Raw genomic sequence first — 17,033 nt, forward strand, 5'->3', positions numbered from 1 at the left:
TTTTATTTTACAGAGTGCTTAAACGTTGCAACATCACAAAAGCCCAATATTTAAACCAACATGTTAATATCTTAAGATCTGAAATTTGTTTTGCATTTGCAACGTTTTCTTTTATTTTCCTGTCAGTTTGTGACTATTATTTTTATTTCCTCTTTTTCCTGTTCAGTTTATCATATCAAACTTTTTTATTACTAATGTGTCTTGTCATATTTTCTTTGAATTTTCTATAAAGACGGAAAAAAAACAACAAAACATTTCCATAAACCCGCCTTTTAATTCAAAACGTTAAAAATGCAGACTCATCATCATCATCATCATCATCATCATCAGTTTGACCGTCGTTAGGCCTTGAAGTTCGGATCGGTTCTGGTCTGTGGGTCGCAGACAAACCAGAACCTCTGGTAAAGTCCAAACCAGAGTCCAGATGAAGCCGATAACAGAACCGCTGAGTTTTCTGCTGATTATCGATCTGAAGGTTTTGATCGGAGATGCATTCCCAGCAGCTGCAGATCAATGATCATCATCGATTCTAAGGGACAGTAGCGCCTCCATCAGGTCACACATAGAACTTCCGCCATCAGTTTGTTTCATATCTAAAGGTTTAATAAAAACATTTTTATATAAATATTTCATTTTATCAGCCAGTTCAGTTCCTGATTCATCTTTTATTTTCGTCATATTTATTTATACTTTATTTATTTATGCTCAGCCTTCTAATCACTGACTTCCGGTGTTTTACCATTTTTATTTTATTATTTCAGATTATTAAATAATATTTTCCTGAAGGAGAAGAAACTACGCCAATCACCTGCAGCAGCCAATCACCTGAAGGGAACGAGGAGCTTGACGTCATCACACAGGTGAGTCAAGTCGCTACAGACGGAAAATAAATGAAAATGCCTTCAAAATAAAAGCCTAAGAAAGGACCGATCCAATCCGAGGATTCTGATTGGCTCTTAGCTGCCAGGTGTTTGTGAACCATCAGGATCCCGACAGGGAGAAGTTCTGGGATTGATTCTGGTTCTGGTATAAGAATCTCCCTTCATTTAATAATAATAATAATAATAATCATCAATTTAATCAACTTTTCATTAATAAAAATCTCAAAGTGCTACACGGTGTAGCTAAAAACAAATACAATCAACAATCAATAAAAGACAGTCATTTAAAAGTGGAGCAGGTTTGTCTAAAAAGAAAAGTTTTCAAGCCGGTTTTAAAATTGGACAATAATTGCGGGGCTCTGACCAATAATCTGATCAATAATCTGACCAATAATCTGATCAATAATCTGACCAATAATCAGATTATTGGTCAGATAATCAGATTATTGGTCAATAATCTTATTGGTCAGATTATTGGTCAGATAATCTGACTAATAATCTGACCAATAATCTGATCAATAATCTGACCAATAATCTGACCAATAATCTGANCAATAATCTGACCAATAATCTGACCAATAATCTGATCAATAATCTGACCAATAATCTGATTATTGGTCAGATAATCAGATTATTGGTCAATAATCTTATTGGTCAGATTATTGGTCAGATAATCTGACCAATGATCTGACCAATAATCTGATCAATAATCTGACCAATAATCTGATCAATAATCTGACCAATAATCTGACCAATAATCTGATCAATAATCTGATCAATAATCTGACCAATAATCTGAGTAATTGCATTGGGATCAGCAGCTGCAAGCAGCAGAGCCGCAGAGTCAGAACCAGATCGGACCAAACAGGAAGTAGAAACATCAGGAAGTTCCTGCTCACCTTTCTGCCCATCATCATCATCATCATCATCATCATCATCATCATCATCATCATCATCACAGGTGATCTTAACATGCTGCTCTCCTGTCTGGATCCCATTCGCCTCTCCTCTCATTTCCTGTTTCTGACGTTGGGCAGCTGAAAAAAAAATACAATTTCACAATTACAATGTTTCCATTAAATAAGGAATTAAGTTAAAATCACGCGATAACCCATTAAAATCATGGCAGCTCCGGATGCAAACGTGATATATTCATAATTCAGCCAATCAGAGGAGACTCATCATTTTTTGCGTTATTGCTTTAGATGTTGTGTTTTTGCAGTGAATAACGTGATTATTGATAGCTATGAAGAAAAAAAACATCCCTGCTTTTTTCTTTGCATCTTCTGCTGTTTGCGTTGCACCTCTTATTGTGAAGGTCCAGCCCGGAAGTGCGGTTGCAGTGTAAACGCGGGAAGCTTTGCGGTCCGTCCATCTGACAGCTGGGTCAGGCTGTTCGGTTCTCCTCGCAGCTGTTTCATGGACTGAGGAGTCCCTGCAGCAGCGGGTGTCAGAGCCGAACCGGACCGGACCGAACCAGCCTCCTCCTCCCCGGTCCGGCCATGGATGAGCAGGCCGGCCCCGGAGTGTTCCTCAGCGGCGGCGGCGGTTCGGGTTCCGGCGGCACCGGGAGCGCCAGAGCCCCGCCGCCCGCGGACGGAGCCGCGGCCCGGGCTCACTACAGCATCCCGGGGATCCTTCACTTCCTGCAGCACGAGTGGGCCCGGTTCGAGGTGGAGCGGACCCAGTGGGAGGTGGAGCGGGCCGAGCTCCAGGTGAGACCCGGTTCGGCTCGGCTCGGTTCGGATGCTAAATGACCTAGCGGCGCTTGTTGTGTTGGTGGTTCCGCGTGTGTGTGTCGGGAACAGGTGGACCTGCGTGGTTACGTCACATTTTTTACCTGCGGGACAAAACGCGTTAAAAACAAGAACAAGGGGCTTCCATTATCGGACACAAGCTGCTCCCAAACATCAGACACGGAGAACTCCTGCCGGTGTCCGATAAAGGACGCACGTTGGTTGTTTGCGAGAATTCCCCGCACTGTCCGCCCCGCACAGGCTGCGTTGACCGGTTCGGATCTCTTCAGGAGGAGTTAGGGTCGGTAACGCAGCTTTTACTGACATTATGGACCTAAAAATTAATAATTTATTAGTAAAACAGCAGGAATATTAGAGAGATGAAGATGGACAGGATGTATCCGGATAACCTATGGTGATGATGATGATGATGATTATGGTGATGAAGGTCCCGTCAGGCTCCAGGAGTTACAGCTCCTCTCTGTGAAACCCGGGTCAGCTGATCATCCCAGAGGAAATGGGCCAGAAGAACTGGAGAAGCACCTCAGAGCCTGACCTGGTGCTGAACCGGACCGGGTCCCCTCCACTCGGCTCCGGTTCTGCTGGTTCAGCATCTGGTGTTGGGCCAGTAGAAGAAAAATGTTTCTGGTTTTCAACATTTCAACTGACTGAACTCTGAACAGAGTCCAGATGTCCTGGTTCTGTCCTCACAGAACATCCAGGAGACACAGGAGCCCAAAGAGAACCATCAGAACCCGTCAGAACTACAGATTTTATTTGTAAAAAACAGTTTTAAACCAGAGGTGTCCAAAATGCGGAGCGGGGGCCATTTGTGGTCTTGGATGGATGTTTTGCAGTTGGATACCGACCCGTTTGACCCGTCCAGTTCAGCTGATTGACAATTTTAATTTCAGTCAGGATAAAATTATTTCTGATACGATTTTCTGACATGGGAAAATCTTTGTGTTTTTATAAACAGAAGAACTTTGTTTATCCAGAGTCTTTCACTGAAAAATTGACTTTACTGAATTAAAATCAGCTTTTATTTCATTTATTACATTCGACTAATATTGCAGCATTTTGAAAGAAAGGGACATAAATCCTACTTTCATTCTGAGAATAAATTTGTTCAGTTGAGCCCAAAAGAAATTTGAAACTACAGGCTTTTCTTTAATGCAACAAACAACAAACGTTTTTGTTTTGGATCCACGACGAATGAAATGCATTTCACACAAAAACAAAAAATCAGACGACTTTGTTTGCTTGATTTGATTTGATTAGACGATTTTAGCCAACATGACAGAAAGTTTTGTGACCCCAGTGCTTTGCTCTGCAGAGGGTCGGACCGGACCGGATCAACTGGACCGAAGTTTATTTCTGGGATGTCAAGCCATCTGAATCCTCAGCAGATACCTGGGAATGTTGGAGTTTAAAGACATAAAGATGGGAATTCCTGAACGAGTCAGAGGCTGAAAGTGGGTCAGAACCAGAGAAGAACTGGGTCAAGTTCTGACTGGGACTTCCTCCTCCTCTCCTGCATTCGTCGTCTTGTTCTCCCTGGGAGTGCTCCCCTCATCTTCATCAGCTTAGCCCCCGCTGCCTCGTCTTCATCCGGAACCATAATCCCCTCGCTGCTCCAGATTCAGGCTGCAGGAAATTCCCAGTCGTCCCAGAATGAAGTGGATGATGTCTGCAGTGGGAAATGAAATGGGCAGCAGAGTGAGACCTCCTGTCTATGCATAATCTAACTCTGATGCTAACCAAAAAAAACAAAACAAACTCTGGTCCTCCAAACCTCAGTCTGGGTTCGGTTGAAGTGAACTCTGGTTCAGTTTGAATGCATATGTGACCATAGACCACCCCAAAAGCAGGAAGTGGACTACAGCGCAGGGCATTCTGGGTAAATACAACCAAAGCTAACTTGTTAGCCTAGCAGGAGAAATGGCTCCTAGTGTTTAGTCAAAGACTAAAGAGAAATCCTCCAACCGCTAAAATCTGACGCCTCCATCTTGTTTCCATCTGGTGAAGAAGGAAGTTGCTCTCAGTGTCTTCAGAGGTTTTTGTGTCATTTCCTTCAGTGGTTCTTGGTGCAGCGCCCCCACAGGCCAGGAGGGGAACAGGTTGATTTGACTCAGAGCAGAGTGAAAGAGAACCACAGCTGGAGGTGGAGCAGATGTTTAGGTTCCAATAGAACCGGGTCGACCGCACTGTTTGCAGACAGGTTCTGAGTCGGGTCTGAGTGCTGCTGGAGTTCCTGCATCAAACATCACAAATGGAGGAATTTTCTCTAAATGTTCAACATTGCAGCTTTTAACACCTCATCGGATTGGTCATGTAGAAAGAGACCCGATGTGAAGGGGTCAAAGGTCGGTCAGTTGGTCTGGTTTCCCAGGAGGCTTTAAGGTCGCGACTCCCACAGGAATGAGGCTCATCCTGTGGAGACAGACTCATATTTGGACTTTACTGGTTTCAACTCATTTCATCTGGTTTTGGTCTTCAAATTTTCCCAGATTGTGTTTAGAGGAATTCCTGACGGTTCTGTCTTGTGAAACCGGAACATGTTTGTGTCTCCATGCTCTCTGCAGGCGCAGATTGCCTTTCTACAGGGGGAGCGGCGAGGGCAGGAGAACCTGAAGAAGGACCTGGTGAGGCGCATCAAGATGCTGGAGTACGCCCTGAAGCAGGAGAGGTGAGGCTGCTCTCTGATTGGTGGAAAACTGGTCCTCTAATTGGTGCAGAGCTGGTCCTAAAGCCAACTGCAGATTTAAGATCAATTTTAAGTTGAATGTTCAGCTCAGAGCCGAGTCAGTTTCTTGAAGACATTGTTGGACAGAACCAGACTGGTTCAACTGTGATTGGTCCCACACATCCCAGTTTGTTTATAAATGAATGGTTACTGGTGGTGTGATTGTGGGCTGTGTGATTGGTCCGATTCTCTTTACTATTTTAATTCTTCCAAACAGACAATATTCACTGACAGAAGTTGTTATTTTTGGATCAGAACTTCTGAAAAAGAACCTGCTCAGTCAGTTACCTGATCTGCTTTTAGATGATATTTTTATGACCTGTTTGCTGTTCCTCAGAGCCAAATATCATAAACTGAAATATGGAACGGAACTGAACCAGGGAGAGATCAGAGCTCCGAGTTACGACTCAGGTAAGGAGGGATGAAAGAGGGGTACATGGATGATGGATGACTGGATGGATGATTGGATGGATGAAGGATGTTGGTCTGGCTGTTTCTTCCTCAGATGAAGGCAACGAAATTGAAGCTCCCAGTCCTCCCAACAGCAGCCATCAGTTGAGCTGGAAACAGGGACGGCAGCTGCTCCGACAGTGAGTACACATGCGCGCGCACGCACGCACACACACACACACATACATGTACTTCAATACAAACTGAGGATCTTCCATTCATTTCAGTGGCTGCACTCATGCCAATCCCAGACATTTTCCCAGACCAGTACTAGTTACTCCAAACTTGAACCAGAACTTAGTAATTCACATCTCACCTCTATTCCAACCAGCAGAACTGAACAAAAACTGAGAACCAGGAAAACGTCCTCACTTCCAGAGATGACCTCAAACCATGGGTTGAAGTGGTGAAAGTGGTCCTCAATATGTACTTTAAACAAGTACACACACACACACGGTGTGACGTGTGTCTTCAGGACCATCAGGTCTTCTTATTACAGATCAACTCTCTTAATGGAAACCAACAGCACTGGTCCACTGGGACCAGTTTGAGTTCCTGACCTCTGATGGAAGATCGGATGCAGATCCAGTTCTGACCTTAAGGCAGGAAATCTAGAGGATAGATCTGTGTGTGCTCAGTTCACTGTGCTTAAAAAGGCTGGGATATCTCAGCGTCGTCTCCCTTGTGGTGATGACAAGCTTTCCCATCTGAACCACCTGGCTGGCTGCAGTTGGAACAGCCGCCCCGCTCTGGGAACAGCCGCCCCGCTCTGGGAACTGCCACCCGCTCTGGGAACGCCGCCCCGCTCTGCTGTTCTGTCCCAGCAGTGTCTGGGAACGCTGAATGGAGGATTGTGTGTTGGTGCGACGGGAGCAGCTGGTACGGGGGGGGCTGCAGGCTGTTCAGGAACGTCGCTACACATCGGACCGGGCCACTCCGCTGGCTGACAGAACCAACCCGGACCGATCCAATCCAGCTGAGCAGGAATTCTGGGACTCTAGGTAAACTACCTGCTGGTTCTGATTGGGTTCTGGTTCTGAATGTTGGGAATATTTGATACTGATTTCCTCATGAGAGAGTGCTGCTGCAGGTTCAGCATTCCCTCCGAATCAGAACCGGGTCCAGATGTTCTGATTCCTTCACTGTCTGACCTCTGAGACGGAAAACGGATCGGATCGTTCCGTCTCGCTGCCAGGGAATTTTTGGAACAAAAGCAAGACTTGAGGAAGAGGACGGGTCCGGAGTTCTGAACAGAACCTTAGTTCAGGTTAGGACTGATCAGGCAGAACATTATGACCAGTGAGAGGCCGCAGACCAGTCGGGGAGCTTACACTGGTCATACTGGGAAGTTCCTGCAGAACCTTTTTCCTGGTCCGGACTAACTGCCAGCCCGTTTCCCCAGGTACCTCCAGGAGGTCGGATACACCGACACCATCCTGGACGTGAAGTCCCAGAGGGTTCGGGTTCTGCTGGGCCTGTCCGGAGAACCCGGAGACGGCCCGCCGGACCGGAGAACCGGGCCCATGGTGAACGGAACCGAGCCGTCCTCACTGAAGGACAGCGGCATGGTCAGGTAAGAACCGAGCCAGAACCCAAAATACCCAGAACCTTCAGAGCCCCGATTAACCGGGTCGCCTGTCCCTCCAGTAAACCGGACCTGTCGGACCCGGCTACTGTCCTGGAGGCGTTCCGGTTCATTGAGAGCGCCGCGGCCGAGTTCAGCGACGAAGACGAGGAAGAGGACAGCGAGTCCAAAGACAGAACCGTTCTGGACCTGGCTGCCGTAAGTCCAATCTGTCCTTGTTGGGTCTGGGAGCAGAGCCGGGTTCCTGTGACCCAGACCCAGGTTCTGATGGTTCCAGATGGTGAGGAAGAAGCCGCTGTCGTCCAGCGCCTCTGACCTCAGCGACGACCCTGACACTGAGGAGGCCCTGAAGGGCTTCGACTTCCTGGCCAGTCCGGACGAGCTGGACGGGTCGGATCCGAGGAGAGGGGAGGACTGGGGTGAGCCGGGTCAGGTCCAACAGAACCTCATCAGATTCTGGTCTGACATACAGCAGTAAACTGGGTCGGTTCTGGATCTAAAGCAGTTTGTTTTCCAGAAGCTGCAGCTTTGCCGGTTTCCTCCAGAACCTGCTGATCCGACTCTGACCCATGTTCTGGTACTTTAGCAGAAAATCTCTCATCTCTCTGGTTGCTTAGCAACCCGTGATGGAGGGCTCTCCCACGCAGCCAATGATTCAACACCTCAGCGTGACTCAGAGCTGCTTTCACACGCAGCCAGAACAACTCAGAACTCAGAACTGGGTCCAGACGGGCCAGATCCGGGCAGAACCCAGACCGGATCCGGGTTCTGGTCTCAGCTCACTGTTGAACTTCAGCTGTCGATCAGAACGGCCCGGTTTACTCCCAGATCAGCTGGAAGGAGGATCAATAGAAATGCTGCTCAGCAGCTCCCCCTGCAGCTCAGATGCAGCACTTTCCCCTTTATTCATGCTTTTATTTTCTTAAACATTTTGATTTCACTTCTTTTTATTCTGATTCTTCTTCTCTGTCTGAAGTATTATTATATTTACAGAAATATGATCAGCTCCAGACTGTAAGCATCTCGTTCCCGTTCTGTTAACCTGCTGTGATGTAGTGATGGTTCTGGTTCTGATGGTTCTGACCCACAGAGAAGGAGGAACCGGCGGCTCTGGGAGAACTGGGCTGGGACGTGGACCAGAGCCTGATCGCCCAGCTGAAGGAGCAGTACAGGAAGGAGAGGAAGGGGAAGAAAGGAGTGAAGAGTGAGTTCTGATCCGGCTGCTTCCCCTCAGGCTCCATTCCGGGTTTTCCAACCTGCTGGGTTGACTTTCCTGGAAGAGGAATTTCTATGTTGTTTTTTCTTCTTCTTTTCAACTTTTTCCTCCTTTATTCTGTCAAACAGCGCCCCCTACCACATGTAAAGATAAATACAGTTTATTTCACAGTTTAATCTTAGATTAAAACTGAAAATTCAACGTGGTTCTTATCAGTTTGTATCAAACTGATAAGAACCACTGATAAGTATTTTTTCTTTTAAGGGTAAAAGAAAAAATACTTTCTTTAGGAGAATAGAATTGTTGGGAAACTATTATTGTGCAGAATTATTACGCAACCAAGTTTTTAAAAAAACATAACCCTGTTCCTGTTTATGTTCTCTACTGTCTGTTTTATTTTGATTCAGTATGTTTCTTTGTTTTGCATAAAGTTACTGAGGAAAAATAGAAAACGTGGGGAGAGGAAATGGAACTGCTGTGTAAACGGACTTCAAAATAAGAGCAGTCGTTAGCTCAAACCTAAAACACGTCAAACTTTATTCAACTGATCGTTAACGAACCAGCTGAGTAAATTAGCATTCAGAATTCCTCTGGAAAAAGTAGTGGAAGCTAAATGCGGTCTTCAGAATTAGCAAATGTGCTAAAGCACTACGCTAAGTGTTGGCTCTGCTGTTAGCAGACGTGTTCCCACCGCTGGCTGTTTGCAGCGTTTTCTGGAGCATCTCTGACAAACTGTTGGTCATTTTTCACCTCATAGCTGCTGAATCTGTTTTCCTCCACAAAAGCTGCTGCCTCATAATTAACTATTCACACCTTGGAGGTGTTGACCTCTTTAGGCCACGCCCCCTGGAGACACTACATGCCTGATGATGTCTGGTTCTGTTGCTTCCTCCTCCCCTCTTCCTCAGGGCCGAACCGCTCCAAGCTGCAGGACATGCTGGCTAACCTGCGGGACACTGAGGAGCCGCCGCCCCTGCCGCCGGCCGTGTCGCCTCCGTCCCGCCCCAACGTTCCCAGACTGAGCGAACAGGAAGTGGGCCGGCCGGATGACGGTAAGCTCCGCCCCCTCCACCACGCCGGTGCGTTGCAGCACGGCTACATTCCTGCTGTTGGTCCCTGCAGAGCCAATGGCGTTCCTGCCGTCTGGAGGGAAGTCCTTCATCCTGGGCAGAGTGGATGAGGCCGCCTCCAACGAGCTGGCGCTGGGAGAACTGGGAGAACTGGGAGAACTGGCCCAGCTGACGGTCGCCAATGAGGCGGAGAGTCTGGGATACGACGTGAGTCCAGAGACATGTTCCTGTTGTATGGTTGGATGACCGGTTGGATGAACAGACCCTCTCGTCTCTCCCCAGATGGCCTCGAACTCGGAGGCTCTGAGGAAAACGTGGAACCCGAAGTTCGCCCTGCGGAGCCACTTTGACTCAGTGCGCGGCCTGGCCTTCCACCCGGTGGAGCCGGTTCTGGTCACGGCGTCCGACGACCACACTCTGAAGCTCTGGAACCTGCAGAAGACGGCGCCCACCAAGAAGTGAGGCGCCACGCTGAACTTTACCTGACCCCAGAGCCAGCCAGCTGCCTCATGATGTGTTCGCTGCTCCAACAAAGTGGGAGTTTTTGGTTCTGATGCATTTGAACAATACAGAATTTTCCATTTTATTTCTGAATTTGTAACTGATGTAATTCTCAGTCTGGCCTGAGGGGGGCAATGTTTCCTGTTGGAGCTGCTTTAATGTGACGAAGATGATGAGAGGGAAGGAGGTTCAGACCCAGTTTGAGACGCTGGGAGCTATGGGAAGCGCTTCAGTTGGACTGGTTTTCATCTGAACTTCCTGTTCTGTTCCTCCAGGTGTGCAGCGATAGACGTGGAGCCCATCTACACCTTCAGGGCTCACAGGTGAGCCGGCCTGACCCATGACCCCTGACCTGATGATCCCTGACTCACTGACACTTTCCTAGTTCAGCATGTTTGGTTCCAGTTGATCCAGTCCTGGCTTTCCTGTCTGCTTCCTTAAGACGACTGAATTACACGCTGCAGACTGAAATCCGCTCCACGTTTTCCTACAAACGTTCCTGTTTTTATTATCATAAATATATCAGATCTGCATTTCCACACCTGATTGGTTCAAATCAGACTCTATTGGAATATTTGGATCGGATTAGAACCTATTAGAACCTGGTCTGGACCGGGTCAGAACCCGCCTGGACTTGGTTTTGGCCAGGACAGAACTGGTTCTGATGGTACCGTCTCTGTGTGCAGCGGCGCCGTCCTCAGCGTCACCCTGAGCTCCAGTGGCGCCCAGTGCTTCAGCGGCGGGTCGGACGGAACCATCCAGAGCTGGAACACGCCCAGCCCCAATGTCGACCCGTACGACTCCTACGGTACGGCGCCGCCGGCCCGGCCCGGTCCGGTCCGGTGGAACCCTCCTCTAACGGTGGCTTGTCTGTGTCCCGCTGCAGAGGCCTCCGTCCTGCGGGGGGCGCTGCGCGGCCACTCGGACGCCGTGTGGCGCCTGGTCTACAGCTCGCCTCACCACCGCCTGCTGTCCGCCTCGGCCGACGGGACGGTCCGGCTCTGGAACGCCGCCGACGTCTCTCCGGCGCTGGCCGTGTTCAACGGAAACGGAGGTGAGGACCCACATCCATGCATGTGGCGGGCCAGTTCTGTTAGAGAAGTTCTGCTGATGACCCGGTCGGGACCGGACCCTGTGTTGTGGTTCTGTTGCAGACCTGGGGGTCGCGACCTCTGTGGACCTGGTGAGCAGCGACCCGGCCTACATGGTGACGTCGTTCGACTCGGGTCACATCGGACTCTTCAACATGGAGACGCAGCAGCTGGTTCTGAAGTTCGACTCCGCCGGGCCTGCAGGTAGGACGGGCCGGAGGGAAAACCCGGCACGGATCGGGACGATTTCAGGGTGGAGCTGGAGCGGCTAAGCTCCAGATTACTGTTCCAAATAGAACGGACAGCGCCACCCTGCTGTGCTGCACTGCATTACATTATTCTGCATGAAGCTTCCAACTATTAACTGTAAAGTTCTTGATTTTATTCATAATAAAACTACAAATCCCAGCAGGAGCAGCTTCCACAGCGTCTGAGCTTCCTGAGCCCGCTGCTAGGGGGCGCTGCTTCCAAAGTTACACTGGGTTATTTATCCTGTCATAAAGAAGGAAATGGGTCATATTCTCAGCATGTCATCCATTCATCCATTCATAAATGTCACAGTTTCAGACTAAATACTTAATTAGCAAACAAAATGTTCAACGTGAAGCTAAATAATTATTTGATCTGATTCCATTAATGAATGAGTGAAATGACATGGTGAAAATGTTTGTCAGGCTAAATAGTCCAAACATGGCTGTTGGTTTCCTGTGAGTGTTCCCAAACGGCTCGCTGTACTCTGGTACCGGTTGGATCCGATCCGGTCCCACCCACCAGGGGTTAGCGGACCCGTGATGGTTCTGTCTGGGCGGGATTGGTTCTGAATGGGTCCAGGTTCTTCACCAGGTCCATTTCCAGCCCATACGGTTCTGGTTCTGGTGTCTGTCTCCCCAGAGTGTCCCTGTAAGATCAACCGGGTCCTGAGCCACGCCACGCTGCCCATCACCGTCACCGCCCAGGAGGACCGCCACATCCAGTTCTTCGACAACAACACAGGTGGGAGCGCCGCCTGCTGGTTCCGGCCGGATCGCCTGCGGTTCCGTCTCCTAACCGGGTTCTGTGTTCCTGAAGGTAAACCGATCCACTCCATGGTGGCGCACCTGGACGCGGTCACCTGCCTGTCTGTGGACCCGAACGGGCTCTACCTGATGTCAGGAAGTGAGTCTCCTGAGCTTCCTGCAGCAACTCGGGCCGGAATCACACCGGAACATTTTCCCGACCCACTCAAAGCGATCCCGGCTCCAATTTCAGCTCTCTGCTTTGTGTTCCTCCGCCACATGAAATCCCAGGAAACCAGGAAGTTCCTGGAACGCCATGACTGAAATAATCGATCATTCTGGCGATCAATCAGAAAAATTGGCTCATTCTGCATGTTGTTCAGTTAAAGCTGCACAAACTTTTAGAATTTTTTATATATATTTGTTGAAACTGACACCAGTTTGACAAACAATCTGTGAAAAAGTCGATCTCCTTCTCCGAGCGCTAACTGGAAACAACCAATCAGAGCCCGGAGGCGGGTCTTAGCGCTGTCAATCAGGATCTCATGACGTTGCCTATGTCCTTTCCCCTCTCATTAGCAGCGAGTACATGAGATTGATTGACCGCGCTAAGCCCCTCCCCATGGCTCTGATTGGTAGGTTTTGGTGCGTTTCTTCAGACAGCAGCTCAGGGAAAAGATGACAGTTTGAACAAATATGAATAAAAACAAACATTCTTTATAAAAGTTAAATATCGCAGCTTTAACAATTTAATCTTCCTAATAGAATAAATGCATTAAAACAAATAATTGCTTTTAAAATAAGAAAATAAACATTTTATTGCCTAAATGCAGTAACACATTCCTTTAACCTAACCACTGAATTTTACATATAAAGATGTTTTGATCTTAAATGTAAAATATTTATATTTATTGTTCAGGTTTGGCTTCATTTCTGCTCTGAATTCTCCAGTTATGGATTCATCTGTGACTAAATTAATCAGGATTAATGGTTTCACCAGCTCCTGCTTCCTGAGGAACTAGAATATTCCCAGGAATGTTCTGCGTCCTGATTGGCTGTCTCCCTGCCAGGTCACGACTGCTCCATCCGCCTGTGGAACATGGAGAGTAAGACCTGCATCCAGGAGTTCACCGCCCACCGGAAGAAGTTCGACGAGTCCATCCACGACGTGGCGTTCCACCCCACCAAGTGCTACATCGGCACCGCCGGCGCCGACGCGCTCGCCAAGGTCTTCGTATGACCCGGATCCGCAGGGGCCGCCGCCGTGCCGACCCAGGCGGACCTGGTTGGACCCGGCTGGACCGGGCCGGACCCGGGCCGGCTGCGTCCCGCCCCGACGTTCCGAGGGAACCAGGAGGAACAGGACGCAGCTTTTACTCCAACCCCGGTATGACGTGCCTTTTTCCTCAGAGCAGACGGTCCTTTAGCCGTTCACCGGCAGAACCCGGCCAGAACCATGAGGAGAACCCAACGGGTCCAGGGTCGGCCTGGTTCTGCCCCCTACAGGCCGACCGCATCATCGACCCTGCAGAGTTTTCCTCTCAAGGTTCATTCCAGTTTGTTTCAGGACTTTTCTCTTGCCGTGTCAGTTCTCCTGGAGTTCTGGACCCGGTTCTGGCCCGGTTCCAGGCAGCCTGTCGGACTTGTTGCACTGCAGAGGAAGACCTGTGGCGACGCTCAGATTCTTAGTGTTTCTGTTGATTCCTGCCCGATCTGTGGATTTCCGGCTGAGCGGCCGGTTCTGTGTCGGATGTTCTGGTTCTGGTAGGTCCAGTTTGTTTTCTCCATCTGTTCCTGCTGGGATGTTTCTGGAGTCGTTCCTCTAGGGTGCAGCAGCGAGGAACGCCGGTGTAGACATCGGAAACAGGAAGTGTACAGTTTGTGCCAGGAAATCTGAGCATCCGGAGGAAACGGGACCAGAAGGGAATCTGAACGGATGTTTTCTTCTTCCTGATTCTGGATGAACTGAAAGAAAAGTTCAGCTCTCCTGAGGAGACGTTCCTCAGTTTTATCTGTTTAACTTTAAGCTTCCAGAACATTTTTCCAAGCTGGATCAGCTGATTGTTCCTGAGGTGACATGAGAGAAAAATCTGCAGCCGATTATCGGATCACATTCCCACCAGAATCCGATGTCGGGGGAATTTCTGGAAATCTGGTCCGGTTCATCTCTGAACCAATCGGTCCAGTTAGGAGGTAAAAACCAGGAATCCTGCAGACAAGTCTGGAAAAAACAGAAACATAAAAAAGGGAACACTTTATATTTTATTACTGTGGAAACAGGAACTAGAGGTGTAAAAGGTGTGGCCCGGGGGCCATTTGTGACCCGCTGCACTGTGTTTTGCGGCCATCCTGACCATCTGGGAAATTTTTAATTAGGATGAAATTATTTATAAAGTTATTAAAATCATCTTCCAGTAATCAGATCAACCTGCTAACCTCCACTCTGAACCCAGATCTGATTTAATCTCGTGGATTAAACTTTGCTAAACGTGAGCGTTTCCAAGGTAACGGTGACCAAACAGCTGCTCTAACTGAAGGAAACAGATTTTCCAAAATGAGTCTGTTTATTTCAGTGGAGCTTCAAAGAACCAGACGCCTGATCCCGTCACCCAAATCCTCCCAGGGATGGAAATGAGCCTGAGCTCCAGCTGTCCTCCATCTTCCTTATCAGACTCTCGGCTGCCTTCGCCAAGCAGCTATCCATCCATCCATCCGTCCGATCGGCGCTGGTGGATGTTTAGTGTACTACGGAGCAGAAAGCTGACGTTGTTGTTTCTCCCTACATCCACTGGGTGGCGCATGTTGCTACAATCAATAGTAGCCACACAGGCTCACCCGCTAGAAGGAAACAAACGCACACAGTACAACACTTTCATTCTATTGGCTGAGAGGTTGCCAGGCGACTGTGCCAAATAGCGTTTCCGTAAGCGAGCAGAGACTGTGAGCGTGAGGAGAAGTTTAGAGTACAAGCGTAACAAGTTTTGAGAAGAAAGACATGAAGTCCTGCTTTCAAAATGAACATGTGTGCTCTTGAATTATGGCAGGATTCCTGGGGAAACGGGGCCTGATCCCTGCTGATCCCTGCTGATTCCTGCTGTTCTCTGCTGATCCCTGCTGATCCCTGCTGATCCCTGCTGTTCTCTGCTGATCCCTGCTGATCCCTGCTGTTCTCTGCTGATCCCTGCTGATCCCTGCTGTTCTCTGCTGATTCCTGCTGATCTTTATCAATCTGTAGCCATAAAACCAGCAGCTGATCCGTTAGATGGTTCTGGACAAACTGTTGCTTCACAGGAAGTGATGTCATCAGAGAAGCACTTTCTGTTTCTTCTGATTGGTCCACTGATGATCAACACAGAACTGAGATATTCTGAAAGGTCCAAATCAAGATGTGACGTCTCAGGACACAGAACTGTTTTTAGATCAACTTCTTTGACACACTTTGTGGGAGAAGAAGGAAGAATCTCCAGATTCCCAGGACGGAGTGGGAATCCTGCAGGAATCCTAAAACTTTTGGTTTGGATAAATTTGGCTCTGGATGGTGAGCAGGATGAGGATGTGATGGAGTATTTTCAGGAAAAACTGGGATTTCTTCCCGTTGCCCAGCTGTGATCTGTTCCTCCTCCGGGCGGGTCGCTCTGGAACCTGATTCCTGGTCCGGTCCATTATGGGTTCAAGAGTCAGGAGATCAGTCGGACCTTCAGGAACCAAATAAAACCTCAGGAACATTCAGCTGACCCAGATTCTCAGGCCACGAACCAAACTTTAGAGCCGGTTCTGGTTCTGGTTCTGGCTGGCTGTAAATCCTCCTTCTTCTTCTTTGGTTTGGTGACCCTCTGTGGCCGTGCTGCTCATGTGTTGCTTTCTTTTTCTCATGTATCACTAACAATAAAGGAGATGTTGAATGTCAGAAATTCTGGTTCCGGATGTTTTTACAGTCGGATCAGGAAGCAGAAGAGTTTCCAACCAAACTCATTTTTATTTAATTTAATAATAATGTCACTGCTTTTCATGTCAAACTGAATTAAAACTGAAATGTCGCTTTATTTGGGAATGTCCTTCTGGTGCCGGTCCGGTTGGACTTTCAGATCTGATCGGACTTCCTCCAGAACCTTCTGGGCGGCTTTAAAGGGAAACTGGAACAGCAAGATGCCGGCGGCCTCCAGGTCGCCCTTCAGGCTGCGCAGCAGCTGCTCGTACTCCTGCAGGACGGACAAGCGGGACATCAGAGACGAGCGGGACGTCAGAGACGAGCGGGACGTCAGAGACGAGCGGGACGTCAGAGACGAGCGGGAAGCTGCAGGTACACTGACCTGGGCGCCCTGGTCCAGGTCCAGCTGCAGAGCCTCCATGGCGGTCCGTTTGGACTCCAGGATCTCCTGGAAACAGGAAACAGGTTTCAGAGTCAGAAAATCCCAGGAGAACCGGGGTCACTCCTTCACTTCCTGAAAGCTGCTAGTTAGCATCAGATCCTGGAATTAGGCCATTCTGCTAGCTTATGTAGCAACATGCTAACTAGCTTCTAGCTACGTTAGCTTAAAGTTTTACTCCATGTTTTCAGAGGAGTTTCTCAAGTATTATGAACCTGGTGGCGACTGTGATGTTATCAGTTCAGTTGCTAAGCTAACACTCTGTGATGTCATCAGTTCAGTTGCTAAGCTAACACTGTAATGTCATCAGTTCAGTTGTTAAGCTAACACTCTGTGATGTTATCAGTTCAGTTGCTAAGCTAACACTCTGTGATGTCATCAGTTCAGTTGCTAAC

At 48.4% G+C, this 17,033-nt stretch overlaps 2 protein-coding genes across 4 annotated transcripts in view; both read left to right on the top strand.

Moving 5' to 3' along the window:
• The first annotated feature begins 2,128 nt into the window (after window positions 1-2,128).
• On the top strand, window positions 2,129-15,235 carry LOC103156442 (striatin-like). 2 transcript variants are annotated; one of them, XM_016664356.1, is made up of 18 exons: window positions 2,129-2,575; window positions 5,203-5,306; window positions 5,701-5,774; window positions 5,869-5,953; window positions 7,216-7,386; window positions 7,461-7,596; window positions 7,676-7,817; window positions 8,489-8,602; window positions 9,523-9,666; window positions 9,737-9,891; window positions 9,967-10,142; window positions 10,461-10,508; window positions 10,872-10,993; window positions 11,072-11,239; window positions 11,340-11,480; window positions 12,168-12,269; window positions 12,345-12,431; window positions 13,342-15,235. In XM_016664356.1, the coding sequence occupies exons 1-18, from the start codon at window positions 2,384-2,386 to the stop codon at window positions 13,509-13,511; spliced, it is 2,331 nt and encodes a 776-aa protein (XP_016519842.1). In that variant the 5' UTR covers window positions 2,129-2,383; the 3' UTR covers window positions 13,512-15,235. The 2 variants fall into 2 exon arrangements, with proteins under 2 accessions (XP_016519842.1, XP_007578552.1); XM_007578490.2 differs by having other exon boundaries at window positions 2,132-2,596.
• Window positions 15,236-16,576: 1,341 nt separating this feature from the next.
• Window positions 16,577-17,033, top strand: part of acaa1 (acetyl-CoA acyltransferase 1) — an 18,292-nt gene continuing 17,835 nt past the window's right edge. For both annotated transcript variants that reach the window (XM_016664360.1, XM_016664359.1), the window contains exon 1: window positions 16,577-16,664. The gene's annotated coding sequence lies outside the window, so the exon portion shown is untranslated. The remainder of the gene's footprint in view (window positions 16,665-17,033) is intronic.

Source organism: Poecilia formosa, unplaced genomic scaffold (genome assembly GCF_000485575.1).
Source record: "Poecilia formosa unplaced genomic scaffold, Poecilia_formosa-5.1.2 Scaffold481, whole genome shotgun sequence".
NCBI lineage: Eukaryota > Metazoa > Chordata > Actinopteri > Cyprinodontiformes > Poeciliidae > Poecilia > Poecilia formosa.

What these genes read in the sequence shown, in the direction of transcription:
- LOC103156442 (XM_007578490.2), top strand. Translation starts at nt 2,384, where the DNA reads ATGGATGAGCAGGCCGGCCCCGGAGTGTTCCTCAGCGGCGGCGGCGGT. An exon ending in TACGCCCTGAAGCAGGAGAG is followed by an intron (nt 5,307 to 5,700) that starts GTGAGGCTGCTC and finishes GCTGTTCCTCAG; the next exon opens with AGCCAAATATCATAAACTGA. An exon ending in AAGGACAGCGGCATGGTCAG is followed by an intron (nt 7,387 to 7,460) that starts GTAAGAACCGAG and finishes CTGTCCCTCCAG; the next exon opens with TAAACCGGACCTGTCGGACC.